Source organism: Ornithorhynchus anatinus, chromosome 2 (genome assembly GCF_004115215.2).
Source record: "Ornithorhynchus anatinus isolate Pmale09 chromosome 2, mOrnAna1.pri.v4, whole genome shotgun sequence".
NCBI lineage: Eukaryota > Metazoa > Chordata > Mammalia > Monotremata > Ornithorhynchidae > Ornithorhynchus > Ornithorhynchus anatinus.
In genome coordinates, this window is record NC_041729.1 from 62,980,792 (window position 1) to 63,003,884 (window position 23,093).

General features: G+C 55.2%; 1 protein-coding gene across 1 annotated transcript in view; it reads left to right on the forward strand.

The window, feature by feature from the left end:
* Positions 1 to 22,856, forward strand: part of LOC103169496 (zinc finger protein 260-like) — a 32,963-nt gene extending 10,107 nt beyond the window's left edge. Inside the window, exons 4-7 of the mRNA XM_029056478.2 lie at positions 2,958 to 3,049; positions 3,400 to 3,526; positions 14,519 to 14,629; positions 17,574 to 22,856. Of these exons, the coding sequence (XP_028912311.1) occupies positions 3,017 to 3,049; positions 3,400 to 3,526; positions 14,519 to 14,629; positions 17,574 to 19,099 (1,797 nt within the window). The 5' untranslated portion in view covers positions 2,958 to 3,016 and the 3' untranslated portion in view covers positions 19,100 to 22,856. The remainder of the gene's footprint in view (positions 1 to 2,957; positions 3,050 to 3,399; positions 3,527 to 14,518; positions 14,630 to 17,573) is intronic.
* The last annotated feature ends 237 nt before the right edge of the window (positions 22,857 to 23,093 follow it).

A 23,093-nucleotide genomic window follows, 5' to 3' on the forward strand; every position in this document is an offset into this window, starting at 1 on the left:
CGTGGGTTCCGATCCCGGCTGTGTGACCTCGGGCGAGCCACTTGACTGCTCCGTGCCCGTTACGTCATCCGTAAAATGGCCATTAAGACCGTGAGCTCCACGTGGGGCAACCTGGCTACCTAATCTCTGCCCCGGCGCTTTTATCTCAGTGCCCGTCCTTCCCACCAGATGGTAAGCTTGAGGGTAGGGTACGTGTCTACCGACTCTGTTGTCCTCTTCCAGCCCGTAGTGCAGTGCTCTGTACACGGTGAGCCCGCAGTAAAGACCGTCGGTCGATTGTAAAAACCCCGTTCAGCCGCTCCCCTGCCTTCTAGTCATCAACTGCGACTTTCTCCCCGTCCCAATTTTGTGCCGTCTCTGCTGGGAAGAGAGGGAGTGGCTGAGGGAGGAGCAGTGGCTTTGGGGGGAAGTGCCGTCCTTTATCAGCCTCCGAGCAGCTGGACGTGCCCCTGGACCCAAGCCACCTTGGTCCCCTGGCTGACAGGCTACACGTCTTTGCTGCAGAAACCCAGCCGAAAGACAAGGGCACAGGCGAGCGTGACCGCACCGAATTGAACCGGCTCCCGGCCGCGCGGGGCCGGGATCCGGTTATCAGGCCGTCGGGGGCTCTGTGAGGCCCCGGTTTAACCAAAAGATTAAAAAAAGGTTGTGCCGTGTAGAGGAGGGGGCGGGGGAGATGGGGTAGACCACCATGTTAGGCACATGGTGGTCAAGTTCCTAGGAACATGAAGGGGGCGGGTTGGGAGTGATTTAGAGGGTAATCTTTTAATTAGATTTAATGCTCAGTTGTCATGTCGAAGCTTGTTCTGGCACAGGAACCTACCAGATTACATGTGTCTCTGGAGAAAATGGATCCCTTATTTTCAAGCAACGTAGTTCATGTTTCTGGGGGGGTACGCCTGAAACCAAGTCCCCAGGTCCCCAGTACAGGCAAATTGGATCGTATTTATCGAGCGCTTACTGTGTGCAGAGCACTGTACTGAAACTAAAATAGAGAGGTTGTAAATGAATCAGGGAGGGCCTCCTGGAGGAATTGGGAAGAGCTCTGGCCTGTGGGTACGAAGGAGGTGGGACTTCCAAGAGGGGGGAAGAGCATGAGCCAAGGGATCAACCGAGAGAGAGACGTGAGACCCGGCCGGGTGAGCAGTGGCTCCTGAGAAGCAGCGTGGCCTTGCGGATAGAGCGCCGGTCCGGGAGTCAGACGGAACTGGGTTCTCGTCCCGGCTGCACCACGTCTGCTCTGTGACCTTGGGAAAGTCGCTTCACTTCTGTGCCTACGTAACATCATCTTTAAAGCGGGGATTAAGACCGTGAGCCCTATGTGGGACAGGGACTGTGCCCGACCTCATTAGATTGTATCTGCCCCAGTGCTTAGAACGGCGCCTGGCATATGATAAGCACTTAACACACACCATAATTTTTTTAAAAAAAGGAAAAAAGACCAACAAGATGTGCCAGAGTGAATATGAGGGTTGGGAGCCCTGGCTGATATCAAGGTTACCGAATTTGGTCAGGAAAGCGGTGGAGACGTCAGTGATAGGGAAAGTTTAGGTGGAGGGTATTTGGAAGGGAAAAAGCATTCAGCGTTAGACACTGAACATCAGGGGACTGAGGAATATCCACAAGGAGTTGTCCTGGAATTGAGAGGTTTGGATTAGCTAACGAGATTTGGAGGCCATCTACGAAGAGGTGGTGGTCGAATCATTCGACTGTTTGAGCGCTCACTGCATGCAGGGCGGTGGATTAACGCGCTTGGGTAAGAGTTGGTTCCCCGCCCACATATGAAGCGGTGAAAGCCGTTCAGCTCCCTGATTGGGAGTCAAATGAAGCAAGTAGAAGAGTGAGCGGTGGAAGACTTGCCAATGACAGAGTGAAAAGGAGAGGTAGGAAAACCAATTTTGGGTAGTGTTTTCAGGAGGAAATGATGGTCAGAGGTAGCCAAGAGGTCAGGGAGGGTTAGGATAGAGTAGAGCTTTAGGTTTAGCGAGGAGGAGGTGGTTGGTGACTTGGGGGAGTCTGGGCTCAGTGGAGAGAAGGGAGCCTCAACCCAACTGTAGTGAGTCGAGAAGAGTCGGAAGGGCCAAAACAGAGGTAGTTGGTGTGCACGGGCCATTCAAGGAGTTTGGACGGGACTGGGGCAAAGGGTGGCGGGGGGAGATAGCTATGGGGTGGAATGAAATTCAGGGACTGCTTTGAGCGTAGGGAAAACTTGATCGTGTTTAAAGGCGGAGGGCCATTAGCCATCAGAGAAGCAGTGTGGTGCGGTGGAAGAGCGGCAGGGTTGGCCTCCGGAGCTCAGGATAGCGGGTGGAATCTGAAAGCCGGTGACAGACAGCCTTTCGATTGGCTGGAAAAGAGTAGGGTTGGGGAGATGGCGGGGAACACAGGCCTTGATAAAATTATTGGCAGAATTATCAGGGGCAAGTGAGTGGGGAATCGGGGCTCGGCCGGGGGGAGCCACTTGGGCTTCAGGAGGGAGTGATCATCTGGAATAATTGGTGGGGTAGTGGGAAGAAGTAATACTCGGAGCACTCTACTTTTCTCTCTGCACGCTTAAGTATGATTGATGAGCGACTGAGCGCTCATCAGCTCACTTGGTGTCACTTTCACCTGTAGGACGACACCTCCTGGATCTCCATCTGTACCTGACTTCCCTGGTTCCCTAGTTCTCTGTTTCTAGATCATTATTTTTATTTTATGGTCTTCATTAAGCACTTACCGTGTGTCAGACGCCGTTCCAAGTGCCGGCCATCCGTCCTGCACCGGGCTAAGCTCTTATTGGAGGTCGGGGGGCATTCCAGGCCGGCGTAGGGTGATGGAGAGGATGGCGTTCCTTGTGGGCAGGGAACACGTCCCATCGACTCTGTGGTATTCTACTCTCCCGAGTACAGTGCTTTGTGGACAGTAAGCGCTCATTAGATACCGTTGACTGAGTCGTTCCTCTTCTCCTCCTTCAGATCTGCCTGCTGCAGAATGCCCTGCCATTCCTCAAGAGGGGAGCCCTGGAGACCGAACAATGGAAACTGCGGTTCAGGGAGCCAGGGCAGAGGTGAGTTCTCATTCTTTCTGCCTTGCCCGTGTTCCTGTTCCTTCACCAGCGTAGCCTCCCTCACCCTGGCGCTTGTTCAGGAAATCCCCATCCTGAAAACTCAGCCCACTTCCCTGCCCAGGAGTAGATCCGTGTATTTGCCGTAGGCTCCTTGCCCTCTGTATCTTTTTGTTCTACTCCGCTTCCCCAAGCCCCTCTTCCTTCCGTCGCCCCACCGAGCCCCGGAAATTCCACGTTCCCTCTCACCGGCCCCGGCTGGGAAACGGCCAGCCGGCTCCCTCCCCGCAGGGCCGAGACGCGGGTTGATTCTTGGCGACTGGAACTGAGCGGAAACCTCATGGTGTTTTCAGGAACTGGAGACGTTTGAGGATGCCGCGATACCCTTGGCCCGCAGGGAGAGGGGACATTTGGTCCCGGCTCGGTGCAACATGCACTGGGGAATGATGCTGGGAAATTATAGGAAACGTTCCTCGCTGAGTAAGTACCCTCCCTAGGTGAAGGGGTTTCACCTCATCCGGTTGTAGCTGCGCGGGGGAGGCGGGTTGGACAGAGGCGCAAGGGGATGTCCCAGATGTCGGTGACCTCGGCCGCGAGAGATCACGGGCGTATCCTCCGTCTTCCTCTTAACCGCCTCCTTGCCACATCAGCTTCTCATTGGGTTCGATGAAGGTGGCGTCGGTGTCCCAGAATTTCAGTGGGTGGGGCCAGGGCGTATCTCGCCACTGACTGTAATCCTCATCTAGGAAGGATTTGACGGGATTAACGCGCGTGGTCCACCAAGAAAGAACACTGGAGGATAGCCTGGCTACTTTTCTCATACCAGAGGGAACTCACCACACTCGGGCCCACCAGAGATCGATCCGTCAGAGACGTAGCGGATCGAGCGTGGGCCCGGGAGTCGGAAGATCGTGGGTTCTGATCCCGGCTCCGCCGCTCGTCTGCCGGGTGACCTTGGGCGCTTCTCTGGGCCTCGGTTACCGCGTCCGTAAGACTGTGAGCCCCACGTGGGACAACCTGATTACCTCGTATCTATCCCAGGGCTTAGACGGCGCTTGGCTCGGAGTAAGAGCGCGATAGATACCGCCGTTATTATTATATTTCTAAGGTCGTCGGGGGCAGGGATTGCGTCTCCCGACTCCTTTATGTTGTACTCTCCCAAGAGCACAGTAAAGTGCTCCGCGTCCAGTGAGCACTCAAGAAATACGAACGATTGAGTGCTTACGTGCAGAGCGCGGTAGAAAACCCTTGGGAGAGCACAGTACAGCAGAGTTGATAGACGTGTGAGATGGAGAACCGAAAGGCTGGTGAGAGGATCAGTGCGGGTAGATAATTAACTGGCGAATACTCTCAATCACTGCCATCCAGGGGAGTGTCCGAGGGAGTATTTGTCTATCGGCTGGCCACTCCAAGGGCTTGAACCAGCTTTCTTTTTCAAAAATCTTTACAGCCTCGGGAACACCTTTCCGGCCGTATGACCGCAGCCGAGCGGTAGACAGGCCTCTGGGAGGCCAAAATATAATCCTCTGAACGTGAGCAGGCCAATTTGAGAAAACAACAGACCAGCATAGGACATAAGGAAATCTAAAGCCTCTTATCAAGCCTTCAGATTCGTATCGATAACGTGTAAACAAAACCTAAAGTCATGAGGAAGTCCCGTGGCTCTCCTAGTAGCCGGTTGTGCCCCGAGCAGGGAATGGGTCTTGTATATTGGTATACTGTACCCTCCCACGGGCTTAGTACAGGGCTGGGCACACAGTAAGTGCTCAGTAAGTACAATTGATTGATCGGATCTCGTGTCCTAGAGACAAGGAGGGAAAAGAGAAAGTAGTACCAGGCGCCGCAGTCATTAAGTAGGAACACAAGGGACAGTCTTTTGGTGTGCATAACACGGCCGGGGACCGAGAGGCCCCCTCATTGGCCTTTCAGTCACACAGACCCAGTCAGCGGCGAAGGCGCCGGCAGCGCGGTCGTCTTCGGTTCGGAGGACGTCGACGTCTGTAAAACCGTGCTAGCGAAAAATAAAGTTTCAGAGTGTGCTTGGACATTCTATTTAACTAACTTCAGAGACAGGTGCTCCGCTCCTGTCCCAGAAGGCTGCCTGTGCCGATTCCCCTCCGGCACTCTTAACTCCGTCAGTCGTCGTAATGCTTTCCGTTGTCGTGCAGATCCGTCCTAGCCCGAGCCCCAAAACAAACCCGGAATTTGATTTAAACTTCGTATTTCGTGAGCGGAGCCCGTTCGGCAGGCGAACGGCAGACTGATCTAAACAGACCGTAGAGTAAAGTCCCAGTTGTGGGGCTGAGCTGGGTTAGGCGGTTCCAAGTTCCAAGGTCACCTGCCCGGAGTCTGCCATCGTGGCGTGTAGCGGATCAGGAAGGAAAGGCACTGAGAGCTCTCTGGAACCAGAAGTGGAGGTTGCTGGTGCCTAGTCCTTGGAGAAATTAACCCGCTTCCCTCAGGCTCTCCTCTCACTGACCCATTTCCCCGCCCCGCGTGGGGGGCCTGGAGGATTCTCACCTATTGCGTCTTTCTACCGAGCGCTCTATTAAAAGGCACCGGCGATCCGTTCCTTCGGACCCGACGCCCGGTTCGCAGGCGATTTACGATCCGAAAGGGGGTGAGCTGCCGCTAGCGGTACAGGTCGGCGTTACTCCGGATTTATTACGTCGCATAAACAGCTGGCAACGTCGGAAACGGGAGCCGCCGGAACCCTACCGCCGAAGGAACCCTTTTTTAACCTCTCCCGTTGCTCTGGCCACGTCTCCCCGTCGTCTTAGAGTTGCGACCGTCCAGGTGCCGCTTTGGGGAGGCGCGTTGCAGCTTCGTGTCTACTCCGTGGAGGATGCAAGCCGGCGACAAGGGCTCCGCTTGTTGTGTCCTGGGACCGCTCGACGGCACCGGTCCTCTGCCCCTCGAGTAGGGAGGGTCTTCAGCCCCACGGAGGAAGAGCTTCGGGACGCGTGGCTGTAGCCGCGGCCGCTGCCGGCCCGCTGGAGCGGGTTAAGTCTTCAATAAACCTTTGCATTCCCCTGCAGGATGCTAAATAGAGGCTTCTAGGGTTGCAGTCCCCACCAAAAAAAAGTCTCTCCCCCTGGCTCAGTCTGTAATTTTGTCGCAGACTCCTGTGGTTCAGCTGGGATTATTAATAATAATAATAATAATAATGCTATTTAAGCTCTTACGGTGTGCAAGCACTGTTCTAACCACTGAGATGGTTACAGGGTAATCAGGTTGCCACGTGTGGGACTCACAGTCTTCGTTCCCCTTTTACAGACGAGGGAACCGAAGCGCGGAGAGGTGAAGCGACTGGCCCGAGGTCACGCGGCAGGCAGGTGGCGGAGCCGGAATTAGAACCCACGTCCTCTGACTCCGAAGCCTGTGCTCTTTCCACCAAGCCACACTGCGTCTCTGACGCGCCACGGGGTGGATCTAATCCCGGTGGGCAGGCTGCCGGATTAAAACCTTCACCTCACGGCAGGGAAGGGTTAGATGATCAATTCGTAGTATTCATTGAGGCTACGCTGTGTGAGCCCTTTCCTGAGCGCTCCAAGACCATAGAGTTGGTAGAGAGAATCCTTGTCCTCAAGGAGCTTCTAGTCTACGCCCTTCCTGAACTCACCCCCAACTTAAACCCGGGAACAATTGGGATCCCGCTACGTGGCTCTTCCTCAGGGCCTCCTAACCTCTCTCTCGTCTGTTTGCCCGTCGCGTTGGAAAGAGGCACCTCTAGTGAAATCCTCCGACGGAGTCAATACGGGGCCGGCGGCCGGGGCCGCCATCTGGGCACAGAAGGCCCGATTGATCTTAGGGTGTCATGTTTGATCTTTGCCGTTTCCTCTCCTCCCTCTGTGTGTCTCGCTCCATTATGAAGCTTTTGCTTAAAAGACCAGTGCTCCGTGTTGGTTTTTCTCTCTGCAGTCGAATCCCGGTTTTCATCTGGGGTGTAGCTTTTCTCTGCAGCCTTAAAACATTTCCTCTGCCCTGGTTTTCAACTTGGCAGCTTCAGCCTGATGGGGCATCTCTGGGCGGGTCCAGATTTTAGAGCTGTAGTTGGACAGTACAGCTCCGTGGACCGTTAATTTGACCCGGAACCGGCCACTGAACCCGATACCAGTCCACGACCCGTCTCCAAAAGGATGTTTTGGCCCCGACTGCATTATCTTGGGGGGTCGGGGGAGGAAGCCGGGTGCTAAACAGCCGAATTCCGTGAATGGTTCAGCATTGCATTCGTCAGTGCAGATTTGGGGTGGTGTATATTGCTTCTCCGGGGCAGTTTTCCCCTCAGCCCCCAGCACCCGGCTGAGTCGGTGAAGCGCTGTGCGATCGTTTACGTGTCTCACTGGGTGTGCGCTCCTAGGGCGCAGTCGTCTGCATCGGGCAGTTCTTGAATGGCTGTCCCGCACGCTTCGGCCGACGCCGAAAGTGTGTCGAGGGGCAGGATTTTCCCAGCGGTGCCGAAGTGTAATTAACCCCCGTGGCCAGAGCTCCTGTTGCGCCTTCCCCCGTGACTGCGGAGAAGAGAACGGGATCGAGCCCACCGGGCGTATCCTGCTTCGCCCCGTCGGCGATGGGGAGTGGGTTAGCCAAGGCGTTCTTGACCCTGACTCGGCCTTCTCGTGAGACCCCGACGAACCTCTTAGAGCAGCCAAGTGTGTCAAGTCACTTCCAGAGCAAGTCCCGATCTACTGATGGTGTCAAATGCCGCCTAGGGCAACTGCCGGTCCTGCGCTTTTCCTCCAGCCGGCGCCCAGCAGCCACGTCAGTCCGGGAGCAGCTTGTCACCATTTTTCAGTAGCCATCCTGGGAATACGCCGGCTGGGTTCTCGTTTGCAGTGAGCTGCCTTCAGATAGCTGCAGTCTGAGAAGCAGCGTGGCGCAGCGGATAGAGCGTGGGCCTGGGAGGCCATGGGTTCAAATCCTGGCTCTGCCACTTGTCTGCTCTGTGACCGCGGACGAGACGGTTCACTTCTCTATGCCTCAGTTTCCTCATCTACACAATGGGGATTCAGTACTTGTTCACCCTCTTTAGGCTTGGAGCCCCATGTGGGACCCGGTCATCACCCTCCCAGCGCCTGGCACGTAGTAATAATAATAATAATCATGGCATTCGTTAAGCGCTCACCGTGTGCCGAGCGCTGTTCTAAGCGCTTGACAGGTACCAGAGTTATTACCATCGTCCGAGTTTTTGCCTTTCTACAGAAAGCCAGTGGCATCTCTGTAGCATTCCTCAGCGGCCCGTAGGTTGTGTCGGTGCTGCAGCACGACGCCTCCGTGTTCGTAGATCTCAGCACGTATGCCAGTGCTTTTCCGTCTTCGGAGGCGTCGATTAGGGGTAAGTGCCAAGTCTCCCCGTAGTGGAAGTTGCGTGTGTTTGTCAGGCCCTCGTCTTCAATAGAAGACTAGACTGTAAGCTCCCTGGGGGCGGGAGGTGTGCCTACCAGCTGTTCCAAGCTCTTAGCACAGCGCTCTGCACACAGGGTGCGCTCTTTCAAAAAAAAAAAAATAAAATAAAAAATACCGGGGATTAGAAAGCTTGCCGCGGAGATCGTCTCCGTCAGCGATGAGGCGGGACCTGCTTTCAGAGTTACCGTGATGGCTTGAACGGGGCCGTAAATTGATTTGAGTAAATGGGTAGAAGTATATGGTTTGGGTGATCAGAGAATCCCTGAATCTCGTCTGCGTTGCCGTCTCCCCACCCGTTGCCTGTGTCTCTTAATTCGCTTGACAAGTTGTGACACGGGTTTCTGAAAGCATCAGTTCTGAGTCCGTGGGTGCCACGGAGCGGCATCGGCGTAAGCAGCGCTTCCCAGAAAGCAGGCCTTTTCTTTCCAAGCCATTTGCATCGACAGCTGCCCGGAATGCAGCATCGTGGAGAAATGCCCGTTCGCTCTACGCGTTGGGGGTTGTGGTTGGATTTTTCTGGTTCCGGCAGGGCTGTTACGCTGCCGCGGCGCGCTCTGCAGACGCCTCTCTTCTCCAGGAGCTTAATGCTCGGCTGTTGGGAGGCCTCCTTCCGACGCCGTGTCTCTCGGGGTCGCGTCGAGCTCTGAGTATCCGAGGCCGCGGTCCGGCCGGCGTTCCGCTCCGAGCCCGGCCGCCGTGGTCTGTCCATCTGCCGTTCTCCGATGCCGCTGTCGAGATGGGGCTTTCTCCAGGGGGCCTGGCATAGTCTCAGCAAAAGTAGGCCCTGACGGTTGAGGTTAACCAGTCCCATGCGGCCCAACGACTTTCTGTGGAGAGCTCTTCCAGCTCCGGCGTTTGGCACACCCGTAATCGTGAACTTGAGTTTGTCGAACCTGGTAGAGGTGGGCTTGTTTTGATTATCGTCGGTGCACGAGCACTTCGGGTGTCAGCAGAGTCGTTTGGTTGCGGGGACAGACGTAATGCCATTGGCCGATCGCTCGTGCCCCGAGTAGAAAAGGAAGGCTCTCTGTTAGTGGCCGACTGCAAATCCAGCCCCCGGGGTAGGAGTGGTTCTGAAGAGGAAAGGTGTGTCCAGGCCCCACCTCTGAGCTGTCCTTCTTCCTTCATTGTCTAATCTCGCTTAGTGCTGTGATGGCGGCTCCTTAAAGGTCCGATCCGTGCACTCTGAGTGCTGCTCTTAAAGGCCGCTGCCTGTCTTCGTCATCACACAGGCTCGTGATATTTCTCGACACAGGTCATGGGCGTATTTGTTTCTGGTTTTTCCGGAAACCAGAGATACGGCTCACCGATGGACCATTTATATTGAGCACTGCGCTCCGCGCTTGGGAGAGCGTAGTGTAACGGAGTTGGTAGGCACGTTCCCTGCCCACGAGAGTCTAGAGGGGAGACAGACATAAAAGGAATTGTGGATACGTACGGAAGGTCCGTGGGGTTGAGGGTGGAGTGACTAAAAGGTACACATCTAAGCACCAGGGTGATGCAGAAGAGAAAGCGAGTAGGGAAAATGAGGGTTTAATTGGAGAAGGCCTCTTGGAGGAGATGAGCTTTGAAGGTAGGGAAAGTGATGATGGCTCGTGGGGTATGACGGAAGAGGGAATGCTAGGCCAGAGGCAGGATGTGAGGCGTTGACGGTGGAATGGATGAGATTGAGGTACGGCGAGTGGGGTGGCATTAGCGGTGCCAAGTGCGAGGGCTGAGTTGCGTTAGGGAAACAGCAAGGTGAGGTAGGAGGGGGCGAGGTGGATCGAGTGCCTTAAAGCCGACGATCCGGAGTTTCTTTCTGATGCGGAGGTGGATGGGCAACCGCTAGAGGTTCTTGAGTGAGGCAGGATAGGTGCTTGGATGAATGTGTGGAGAGGAAGGGGTGGATTTTAGCCACATTAATAAGGTTTGGATTTGGTGACAGATTGAATATGTGGATCGTATGAGAGAGGAGTATCACGGTTAGGTCGTGGGCTTTTGAAGCAGGGAGGTTGGTGGAGTCGTCTTTGTTGACGGGAAAGTCAGAGGACAGGTTTCGGGTGGGAATATGAGGAGTTCTGTTTTGGGCATGTTAAATCTGAGACGTGGGCAGGACGTCCAAGTGGAGATGTCCCGGAGGGCAGGGGAAAATGTGAGATTGCAGAGGAGAGAGGTCAAGCCTGGAGATGTAGATCTGGGAATGATCCACGTAGAAGTGGTTGCTGGAGCCATGGGAGCGAATGAGTCTTCCCAAGGAGGGAGTGTAGGTGGAGAATAAAATCCAAGACGGCTTACCGGTGAGCTGTCTTTGTAGAGAAGCAGCGTGGCTCAGTGGAAAGAGCACGGGCTTTGGAAGCAGAGGTCATGGGTTCGAACCCCGGCTCAGCCACTTGTCAGCCGTGTGACTTTGGGCAGGTCACTGAACTTCTCGGTGCCTCAGTTACCTCATCCGTAAAATGGGGATTAAGACCGTGAGCCCCACGTGGGACAACCTGATACTCCAGCGCTTAGAACGGTGCTCGGCACACAGCAAGCGCTTAACGGATACCAACGTCGTCATTATTGCGAAGCAGGCCGTTTTTAGGGATGCTTTGTCGAGTTCCCTTTGGATTTGGGGTGAGCCAGGGTTGCTCAACCATCCAGCGTGCAGTGATGCTCTCTCTTAGGCAGCCACTTCAAATTCTGAAAGGAATCATGAGGCGTTTGTCTGGCAGGTGTATTTTTCCCCTTTGAGTACTGAGGCCGTCGGACGCAAACCCTGCAGCTTCCCAGTTGTCCTGTAGTTGAGACCAGTGGGTGTAGAATAAGGCAGTCCTTTTTTCCCCCAGTATTTAAGCGCTCGCTCACGCGTCGGACACTATTCGAAGCTCTGGGCTCGATCCAGGTTCTCGTTGAGAATGGAAAGGAGTGATGTGTCCATGCGCGCCCCCGGACCGGTACCGGATTAATGCCGGGATTAATAGGGCTGCAGCTCAGAGGCCTCAGTCCCTGGTCACCTCTCCAGAAATCCCTCCCTTTCTCGAGCTTGCCGGAATAAACCCTGCTTGAGGCGTTAGGAAAACAGGGCCCAAAATAGCCACCGCGCGTGCCTGACGTTCTAATGTTCGGCGGCCTCGGGATTGGCATCCCCGCTGTGACCCGTCCATCTGACGCCCTGCGTACACGGCTGCCAAGTCAGGTTTCTTCCCTCTGTCAAGGGAAAGGCCGATGGCAGAGGAGGGAGTCGGCCGGCGGAGGAGGACGTTTGGACTACGTGGATGGAGCCCGGCTCTGGTCCCTGACTTTGCCCCTCACGACCTCCCGGCCCGGGGCAACCTGCGTCTGCCCGAGGCCCAGTGAGGCTGGGGGTTAAAGGGAGGGGACGGCTTTAGCCCTGACTGGGGCAGGCGGGGGGAAGGCAGCCCCGACGAGAAGCCCGCGCGTCCTAGACCCAGCCGACGAGATAGGACTCGGCGTTCCCTCCCTGCCCCGAGTCTCCGGGAAACCTATCGGGGGGGGGCGGGGGCGAGGGTAGGGTAGCCCTGGATGGGCGGGGTGCGGCCGAGTGGCCGCAGCCAGACCTCCGGGCGCCCCTCACCTCCGACAGCCCCGTGCCCTGGCCGGCTGTGGCTAGCCAAGGGCCCCGACTGAGTCGTATGGGCCTGATGTCGTGCGGTGTCGATTTGAACCAACCCCTTCCCGCACCCGCAGCGGAGGGGCTACGGCCGTGAGATTCTAGTGCCCGCGGTGGATGTGAATAGATCTGTAATGCACGATCATTAAGGCACGCTGACCCCCTTTCCGCCCCCGGCTTGTGAAGCAGTACGGAATTCTTCGTTTTTTGCCAAGAAACTACAAGGGGGTGGAGGGTTAGGGAAAGAGAGGGTGACCTTGATTTCCCCTTCATTTTCCCCTTCATGGTTGGAACACTGCTTAATGCCCTCCTTTCTAATCTTGGGTCTCTTAAGCAGGCAGAAGTGAAACTCGCGTCTGCCGAGTAGCCAACGTCGTAAGGGTTGAAGTGGGCGTGTGCGGTTGGGCCCGGACTGGGGTTAGCGTCAAATGAATTCGTGTAAACCTTTTAGTAGGGTTAGGAGTTTAAGGTATTGTTTAAATTCGCCTAATGCCTGGTGCCGTTGTGATTTGGTTGTCTAAGTTGTTAGTGTTAAGTAAATAAAATTGATTTTATATTTATATATGAATTTAAATATAGTTATATATAAGCATATTTATATATACTTTATATTTATTTTGATCAACCTTTTGCATCTTAAGGAGAACATCGATGGGCGCTTACATTATTTCGTATGGAAAACTACATTATTCAGTGCACGGAAAAAGGAGAGGTGGGGAGGGAGCCTTCCCATTCGGTGACTTCACTTGCCCACGGAAAGCCCCGATAAGCAGGCGAGAGTATCCGGACCTCGTCGTAGGGTGGCAAGGTGTGGGCGTCACTTTAGAGCTACAGAGGGACGGCTTATTTTAAATTTAAGTTTACCCGCGTTCCTCAGATTAAAAGAGTGGAATCTCACGACAGCGAAGAGGTACCCGAGTCCATGTAGGCTCCCATTCTAAGGACCTCCGAGATAGTCAACTCTTCTCCTCACCAACTCCCTGGGACATTCATTCATTCAGTTGTATTTATTGAGCACTTACTGTGTGCGGGGCGCTGCAGTAAGCACTTTGGAGAATACAGTGCAAAAATAAACAGTCATTCCCCGCTCACAGTGAGCTTATAGTCCAGAGGGGGAGACAGACATTAAATAAACTGCGTAAAGGGGCATAAAGGGTGACGGTTAAAATAGGTCAGTTGTACTTACCAAGTGCCCTCTGAGTATGGCTAGCACAGCAGCGTTAAAGTGTTTGAAAGAGTATAGTTCCTGCCCTCTAGGAGTTTGCAGTCCAACAAGAGAAACAAAAGGAATTACAGCTAGGAAAAAGAGAATGGGAAATTGGCTATGTTGATGACTTAAGTGCTAAATAACAGAGTTCTCCAGTTGAGAGGAGCACCAGTGTTACGGGTGGGTGTGAGCGCATAAATGGCACAGAATTGCCGAGATGGCCTGGAGACATGAAAAGTTGATCGGGAAAGCAGGAGGGTCCCACCAGGAAGCACGACAAGGCCACTGTGGAGCCAGGGAAGCGACAAGCCTCTCCTTCCCCCCCCCCCCCCCCCCCCGCTTCGCATGCAGGGACTGTCTCCCAGCCCCAACTGACTGTCCCTGTGGCTGCGAGGAATAACTGGGTGGTTTCTTTTCCAGTGCGGATGCTAAATGCAGATTTGGCGGGGAGGGAAGGGAGAGGGGCGCAGGGGGCGTGATGTGTGTGTATGCACGCGGGAGTTCTCACCCGCGTGCTGCTGCTGCTATGTTGTGATGGCTCACTACAACCGATGAGGGGCCTACTCCGCTGACCCTCTTGCCATCCTCCAGCCCTGCCGCTGCCTTCACTTCCGTGGGAACAAAACTAGGAGAGGAAGAGGGAAGCCGAGGTGTACTGGGAAATGCCATTATATCACAGCTTCTGAGAAAAGAAAGCCCTCCCCAAGCCTCAGCCCCCTAAGAGCACCCCCCCCGCCCACCCCAGACAAAAGACAGCCCGGTCCCGGCCACCTGGCTGGGCGCGGACAACAGACCAAAGCCACTCGTGGCTCCCTTCTGCCTGGGGGTGCTGTGACACCCACGATGCCGTACTCACGACGCGTCACCCGGAGCGTGACGTCCGGTAGCGTCGCATCCTGTGACCAGAGCGGAGGGGGGTGTCCCGAAAAAGGGTTCGGCTCTGGGCGCCCCGGTTTGAAGGAACATGCCCCTGCCCTCCCTCGTATCTAGGTCTACTCTTTAAACTCCCTCTCCTACTCCCTTGGTGAGAACCGGGCAACGAACCCAGAGGTCAGCCCTTTTAAGCAACAAGTCACTCAACTCGACTCGGTGCCATCTCTGGCCGGGAAGCTTCTCAGCCCTCCTGAGCCGGAGAAACAGAAACCTGCCCTGGGAACACCTCCTGCCCCTTCTCGTCGTCCTGTATCAGCAGGTACAGGAGCTATGATTGGGCTCTGGGAGACCGGCAGAAACCACCATCTACAATTTCTTTTCCCGTAAGCAGGACGTTCAATTGCTAGACCTAATTTGATCTCCCAACTGAAAGAGGAAGACCCGTGTAACCTGGATATGCGGGAAGCGGAGGAAAGCGAGACCCGGAGAGACGCCTTCATAGGTGAGTGAAGTGACTTCAAACCAACTCCTGGTGACTGGCTTCAAAGCGGCAGCTCTCTCCCTTTTCCCTGTCCGCTCTTTCACTTGCTACTTCGCAGTCCCCGCTTTTCCCTCCTCTCATTCCGTTATACCTCGCTCTCGGCTCATCCGCCGAACCGCGATTTTCCCCGACCTCAAGCCGTCCTGCAATCCCACCAGCCGTCCGTGGTATTGTCGTTCGGCCGGTGGCGGACTGAAGATGTTTCACGTTACGGAAGACGGTCCCCGGAAAAGCTCAGCCCATTACTTTGGTTCGGTTCGAGTGTGTCAGCTACGCTATTGTGAAGGGACGTAACTTAATATAAATGCGTCAGTGAAGCTGTATCACTCCTACGTACTGGAGTATACATTTCTGAGTAATTTTTGGCAAAGGATCTGTTCTTGGTTCGCATTCGCTCACTCGCTTGTCTTTCAATGCTGACTGTTACAAGAAGTGTCTGTTTTTCCCTTTCCTCACAACCGTTTGTAAATAATCGGTCCCTGTCTCGTCAACCCCATCGGATTGTGGACCCCTCAGATGGGCAGTGAGCGTCTCTGTCCTAATTATCAGTGTTATTTATTGAGCCACTCTGGCTATGTACTGAGTGCGTGGGAGAGTGCGATACAGAAGAGTGGGTGGGTGTGTTTCTCTCCCACGAAATTACTCTCCAAACACGCAGTGCAGTGTTCTGCACAGTGCAGGGACTCAACAGATTGCTCCGGTAATAAGGTGGTAGAGAAGCCGTGAAGAATCTGGGGGTGCCGACCGGTGCAGGCAGGATTGTGTGCTGTGGGATTCCCAATCGGTCAGGGATATTAATTGGGTACACGTGACAAACGACCTCCTACTCTAAATCAATCCGTGGTATTTATTGAGCCCTATGTGCAGAGCACTGGCCCGAGCGTTTGGGAGAGTACAGTACAGCAGAATGAGCAGACAAGGTCCCTGTCCCTAACAAGTTCAAGATCTAGTGCCGGGAGTGGGCAGGCATCAGTTATAAACAGAGGGAGCGGGCAAAGGATGGGCACGATGGCATTAAAAAGTTGAATAAATAGCCGAATATTCATATTTGTTAAAATCCTGAACGAGGAGGAGGAGGTGGTCAGCGGTGACCAAAAGGTCAAGGAGGACTAGGGCCAAGTACGGCCAGTTGAATCTGGCTGTAAGGAAGAGTACCGTCCCGGGAGTGAAAGGGGCCAAAATTAGGTTGGCAGCAGGTCAAGAAAAGAGGTATCTGCTGGGAGATAAGGGCGCGGGGAGACCGGAACGGTGACTTGGGGGGTGGGAGGGTCTCCCAAAGGCTCTTTGAGAATAGGAGAGGCTTGCGTGTATTGGGAAGCAGAGAGAGGGAGTAGGAAGAAGGATGGCATCCAAGTCAGATGAAGCGAAGGGGTGGGCTGGTAGGTAACAACCACTGGAAGCTGCAGGCGTCGGATTCGAGTGAAGGAAAAAGTGGATGGACGAGGTGGAGGTGATCCAGGTCGGGGAGGGTGGGAGACGGGGTACTTCTTCACCTTCCGTGGGCCGGAGCGGGGACCGGTGGGGAAGGCCAGCAGGGCTGGGCGGCCTCTCTCCTCAACTGCAGCAGGCCTCCCCGGTCTGGTGGTCCCGGGACTGGCGGGGTCCTCACACTCAAACTGCTGGTGTCCCCACCAAAGCAGAAAGGAAAAGGGAGGAGATTGCGTGGGGGGGGGGGGGGGCGATGGGGGAGAGATAGAGGGGCCACGTGTCGTGAGCAGTGGAGAGTCTGAGGATTCCCATCTCTCGACACGGTCATGTGTTGGTTTGACTCTGCTGCTCGTTTTCATTCGTTCATGTATTCAGTCGTATTTACTGAGGGCTGACCGTGTGCAGAGCACTGCACTGAGCGCTTGGAAAGTACAGTGGGGCAACAGATAGAGACCATCCCTACCCAACCACGGGCTCACAGTCTAGAAGGGGCTCGAGTTACTGTGGTCTTTCTCTGTCTACACCCCCCCCCCCCCCCCCAAATTGGGAGCCCCATCTTGGCCTAGTGGCTAGAGCGCGGGCCTGGGAGCCAGTAGGTCACGGGTTCTAATGCCGGCCCCGCCGCTCGTCTGCTGTGTGACCCTGGGCAAGGCACTTCACTTTTCTGGGCCTCAGTTTCCCCATCTGTAAAATGGGGGTCGAGGCGGTGAGCCCCACGTGGGACCGGGACGGCGCCCAACCCGATTTGCTGATATCCACCCCGGCGCTTAGTACGGGGCCTGGCACATAGTAAGTGCTTCACAAATACCACAGTTATTATCATACAGGGTCTGTCACTGATCTCTGAATCTACCCCAGCACGTAGCACAGCGGGTAAATATTTGACGAATCCCATAGCTCTGTGCAAAGCCAGAGGATCTATCAGGCATTCTCAAACTTCTGCCGCCAGCCCCGTAGCCTCTTTTTCCCCAGGTGGTGAAGCATAGAGGGCGCAGATTTAATTGGGCCAGGCCAGGTTTTGATTTCCAGATTCTACCCCTCCCAGCTCCCCGAGAATTTACCAACTGCTTTCTGATTTTGCCCGTGTGGTCCCGTCCCCTTTCCCTCCCGGGTCAAACCCGAGCAAGGGTTCTAACAAGGGTCATCTGAATTTCCCTGTCCCCTGAATCCTTGTCCAAGGGGAAATTCTCCCTTGGATTCGTGTCCTTCGCCCTCTGGAAATGCCAGTAGCCGAGCGTACCGAAGCGGTCCTGGGGGAGAAAACCTCAAAACGGATCCATTTCTCGGATCCCGTGACCACCCTCCTCCTCCTCCAGCAGGACCCACCCGTCTGATTGGTGATGTGCGGCTCTGTGAGTCGGGAGGGTAACCCTGTAAAAGGGCATCCCCCTCATCCAGCAGGGATCCATCCCCCCCCCCCCCAATCTTTGGTAGAGACGCAAAAAGGTGTGATGTTTACGTCTCTCCTTTGTTCTAGATTGCGAGCCTGGAACTGAGCCCGGGGAGTCAGTTTCCCCGAAGCCAGACATTTTCGAGGATGCTGATTCGTCTAGAGCGTTACTGCTCAAACTCCCCCCAAATAGCGTCATGGTCTCTATGGATGAGAATACATCGGAAAATGAGGACGGGAATATCAGGGAAGCCCACGAGTCCTACGAGTGCGATAAAACCTTCAAGTGGGGGTCGTACGTGGTCGACCCTCAACAGATCAACCCCGAAGAGAAGCCCTACAAATGCGGCGAGTGCGGGAAAGCGTTCAATCACCCGTCAGCCCTGGTTAAACACCAGAGGATTCACACCGGAGAGAAGCCCTTCCAGTGTAACGAATGTGAAAAGGCCTTCAGTCGCCATTCGACGCTCATCGTACATCAGCGAATGCACACCGGAGAGAAGCCCTACCAGTGCAACGAATGCGGGAAAGCCTTCAGTCACCACTCGACCCTCATCAGACACCAGAGGATCCATACCGGAGAGAAGCCCTACCAGTGTAACGACTGTGGAAAAGCCTTCAGCGACCACTCCAATCTCATTAATCACCAGAGGATCCACACCGGCGAGAAACCCTATCAGTGCAATGAGTGCGGAAAGGCTTTCAGTCAGCTCTCGGCCCTCATCGAACATCAGCGGATGCACACCGGGGAGAAGCCCTACCAGTGTAACGAATGCGGGAAGGCCTTCAGCCGCCACTCGACCCTCATCGTGCATCAGAGGATTCACACCGGAGAGAAGCCCTACCAGTGCAGCGAATGCGGGAAAGCCTTTAGTCACCACTCAACCCTTATAATCCATCAGAGAATTCATACCGAGGAAAAGCCCTACCAGTGTAATGACTGTGGGAAGGCCTTCAGTGACCATTCGAATCTTATTAATCATCAGAGGATTCATACCGGAGAAAAACCCTATCAGTGCAATGAATGCGGAAGAGCCTTCAGTCAAATCTCGGCCCTTTTCGAACATCAGAGAATGCATACCGGGGAGAAGCCCTACCAGTGTAACGAATGCGGAAAGGCTTTCAGTCGGCGTTCGACCCTCATCCGACATCAGAGGATCCACGCCGAAGGGAAGCCGTACAGACGCAACGACCGCGGGAAGGCTTTCGGTCAGCAGGCCAGCCTTCTTGACCATCAGAGAATTCAGACCGGAGAGAACCCCTACCAGTGTAACGAATGCGGAAAAGCCTTCAGTCAACTCTCGGCCCTTATTATACATCAGAGAATTCACACCGAAGAGAAACCCTTCAAATGCAACGACGGAGGAAACGCCTTTAATCTGCACTCGGCCCTCATCGGGCATCAGAGGATTCATACTGGAGATAAGCCCTACCAGTGTAATGAATGCGGGAAGGCTTTCAGTCAGTACTCGGCCCTCATTAAACATCAGAGAACCCACACCGGAGAGAAGCCCTACAAATGCAATGAGTGCGGGAAGGCCTTCAGTCACCTCTCGACCCTTATCAAACACCACAGGATTCACGCCGGAGAGAAGTCACACAAATGTCATTAATGCGGGAGACTTCAGGGAGCGTTCGACCCTTGACCATCAGAGGATCCGTGTCGGAGAAGAACCCTACAAATGTGATGATGAACGCGAAGCGCCTTCTTGAACCGCCCAACCCTTTAGCGAACCGTAGTGAATCTGAAATGGAAAAGAAACCCCGCACGTGGAGTGACCGTGTGAGAGTTGTCAGTTTAAGTGCTCCGTCCTTGGTCGTCGTCACGATGGACGGAAGCGCCGGTCCAGACTCGGAGCTTCCCGGCCCTCGCCCCCGAGAGGATACTCGGCCAGCCACGCCGAGCGTCCTCGGAGCCGGGCCGGCGGCCCCCCCGCGCGGCCGTGTCGGAAACTCTCGGACCCTCCGTGTCGTGACTGGTTTTGAGCCGCTCCCTGTCTGAGGGCTCGGAGTAAAAGCAGGAGAGCCACCTGAAGCTTAGGGGAGCGGGGTGAGAGCGGGGAGGCGGGGGAGGCGTTTCTCCTCACACCTTCCCCGGCCCCCAAGCCCCTGCACTTAATCGTTCGTGTCGTAGTTTCCGGCGATATTTAATTTTTTCTCTTTTTTTGGGGTCCTTCGGATTAGCGGTAGAGCGATTGATGGCAAACCCCACTCGCCGCGAGAGTATAGCCGATCCCTCCTAGTTCACAGCTTACCCCGACGTTAGCGAATTAGAAGTGAAACGAAGCCATCCGAACGTAACGAATGTGACCCGTTCCGCTCGAGATTATGCAAGTGGTTCATCCAGTCCAAGGTTCTCTCTCAGACGGAGGCGGAGGAGGAGTGAGAGGAGCGCAGCGGGGTGCCTCGCGCCGACCCGCCTTCCACCGGGCTGGGGGCTGCCGCCTGACGTCCTGAACTCTCACCGAAGTGATCCGCTGCCGACCCCGTGTCTCCGCGTACCACCGGACTCCTCTTGAAGCTACTGATGATTTTGGTCTGCACTACTCTCCCTGGTAGCATTTTGTATCTCACTGCCTGCTACGAGAAGAAACTTATTTTCGATTGTGTCGAATCTATCCACTGGATGCCCGTTAGATTCTGTTGTAGTGGGATGGAGTGAACAACAATTCCAGGTGTCACCTTTCAGCCTTACTCTTGTCACAGTGATGACTCCTAACTTTTTTTTTTTCCTCTAAGAGACATCCGCACCAAAAAGATAACCCTCACTTAGAACCCGAAACCTATTAAGTAGAAGAGAATTCATGCTGAAGAGAGACTGTGCATGCGATGAAGGTGGGAAACCTTCCCCGCCCCCCGCCCCAGAGCAGACCTAACCAGCCGTCAGAACCTCAGAGAAGGCCTCCTCGATTAGGAATTCTCTCAAAGCTCGATCTCCCTGTCTTCAAAGAACCTAATTTCGTTGTAAGTGGACCGCGGGATGCTACTCTCCCATCAGGGAGGGACGGGAGACCAGACTTCCGATGGCCCTTTGGAAATCGGGCGGCGGAGCGGGACCGTGCCGTCGGGCACCGGGATTCGGGTGTGTCACTCGTTCAGCCGGTGGCGGGTCGAAGTGACGTGGGCCTCACACTACCCAGAAGCTAGCTTTCCCGGTGGAGAGCGAGTTGTTTACCCCCATAAGCTATCGTCGAAATGTCAGGGCGGGGTTCCGCACGCCCCACTCGGGACGACTGAAGGCGGATGATGGGCAACGGGCACCCGAGCTGCTGCTGCTGCTGCTGCTGCTGCTGCTGCTGAACGTTGAGCACGGGTGGAATGACCGCGGGCGGGTTTGTCGGAAGAGGGAATCCGAGCCGTACGGAAGCGTGACTTGGGCTGAGGCCGCGGAGGTGAGGGCCGTTGAGGGGAGGAGGCGGCAACGGAGAAACCTGCCAGGCGGCCGCCCAGACCCATCCCCGCTGCTTCAGTTGTGATTTTGAAGACATCCAAGATCTCCTCTTGGGAGTACCTTTCCTCGACTTCCGTCGCTCCCTGCTGCCAGTCCTGTCTAAAGTCCTCGAACCTCTGGCCGCCTGCCCGCTGGCTCCCGTCTCCTCGCTCGCTTGCCCTCTCATTTGACTTCTGTGCTTATTACTCCGGCGAATCTGCTCCGACGGTGTCACCGGCTACTCTCGAGAGACGTTTCCTTCCCGAACACTGGATCTCACCTGTCTCCGATACTGTCCGCCGCCACCCGCCCTGCGCTGGAACTCTTCCTGACCTTAGTTTCGGGGATGTCGCCCTCTCCCAGCTCTCGGACGTCTTTCCCGCGCTGTCCCCGGGTCGCCTCCCTCTCCCCGTCCCCGACGACGATCCTCGATGGCTCGCGGCCTCTCTCCCTCTCTTCCTCCTCACCGACGATTCCGCGTTTCCGTCTCTGAACTCCGACCCTCTCTTTCCCCGTCTTGCCGAAGCTCCACCTAGTTCTCTAGTTTCCGTCCCCGTCCCCTAGACGCGCTCCGACTCCCTCCGTCCCCCGGAGGCTCACGCCGTCCCCCTGCCCTCGGGGCACCCGGGCCCGCGGCCCGGGCGAGAGGTGGCCGCTTCTCCCGCGCCATCCGGGATTCCCGTCGTGCCTTGCTCCGGCCGGGGAGGGCGAGGACACGGCGGTAGCGTGAAGCCCAGCGCCGCCCGCTTCCCTACCGTCGGAGCGCTGAGGCTCGTCGTCACCCAGGCCTCCCGGCGTGCCCCGCCCCAGCCGGCCGGGTGGAGGACTCGGCCCGCGGAAGGTGACCTTTTCCGACTCCCCGTGCGCCGGGGAGGCTGTGACTGTGTGGGATTCCGAACAGTCCTGCCTGGGGGCAGTGAGGAGCCCGAGACACTCTTAGCTGCAGTTCTGAATTATTCTTACTGTATTTATCGTTTTCTTTTTCACGTTCTTTCTCTTCATCAGTTTGATCGCTCCCTGTGTGTCATCTGCCGAGCCCTACTCCCCTTAGTAGATTGTGAGCCCCCCCCCCGGGGGGCCGGTGGCCACGTCTCCTTTTCCTCCTCGTGTATTTTCCTAAATGCTTAGTACAGTGCTTTGCACACAGGTGCTCAATAAAGACTATTGAATGAATGAATGAATGAATACCTCATGTTCCTAATCTTTCATCTTTTGATTTAGCCCTCTGACACTACTTTATCCAATCTGTTGCCAAGCTTCCCAGTTCTTTCAGATACGTGCCCCGGCCCCAAATAACCCGACGGTGAGGGCCTCTCTCCTGTTCTCTCAGCCTTCGGCCTCTCTCCCCTGTCTAGTTTGTGGTGCGCATCTCTCCGAGAGCTGTCTTCAACCCCCCCCCCCCCCACCCCCCCCCCCGGTATGAGTTTTTTCACCCCGCCCTGCTGCCCTTTTCTGGTCCGCGCCGGTGGGGCGACCCCGTTCGCTCTGGGCTACACACGGAACTCATTTCTTCTCACCGTCGTTGGTTCCCTCTCCCCACCCCCGGCCCAAGGGACCCTCCTGTCACCCAGGGTCCGCCTGGTCCCTGCCGCTGTGGCCAGCAGACCCGTCGGTGGCCAGGACAGTGAAGAAGCCTGCCCAGATTACGGGCGGGTCCTGTCCGCCGTCTTTGAAAGGGAACGGGTGAAGATTTGGTATTAGGTTGGATAAAATGTTTCAATAAAATTTAAAAAAAAAAAAAAAACAAAAAAACCCCACCCTAGCACTCTTTTGTTTCCATAGTTTTAAAAGGAATTCTATGTCTGTGAAATGAAAATGACCAAAGAAACAACGAGAAGGTGATCAGTCGTATTTACGGAGCTATGTACGATGTCGATAAATTAAGTATAATTGAGTTCGTATCCTACTTATGTACCGATTATTAAACACTTTGACTTTAAGTTGCCCGTTTCTTTTATCTTTAGTCTCGGTCTCGGTATTGTGGAGGTGAAACAGGCACTCTGAATCGCACGTAGTTTAGAGAAATGGGGGGGGGGGGCGGGGGGGGGGCGGCGTTGGCCGTGATGGTTCTGTGGCATTTATCGTTATTCGTTTTTGGCGTCGCTACCGTCTCCTACGAGTGACCGGAACAGCCTGGCTTTGGTTAAGAGTCCAGCTGGTGTCCCTGAAGGCTCTCG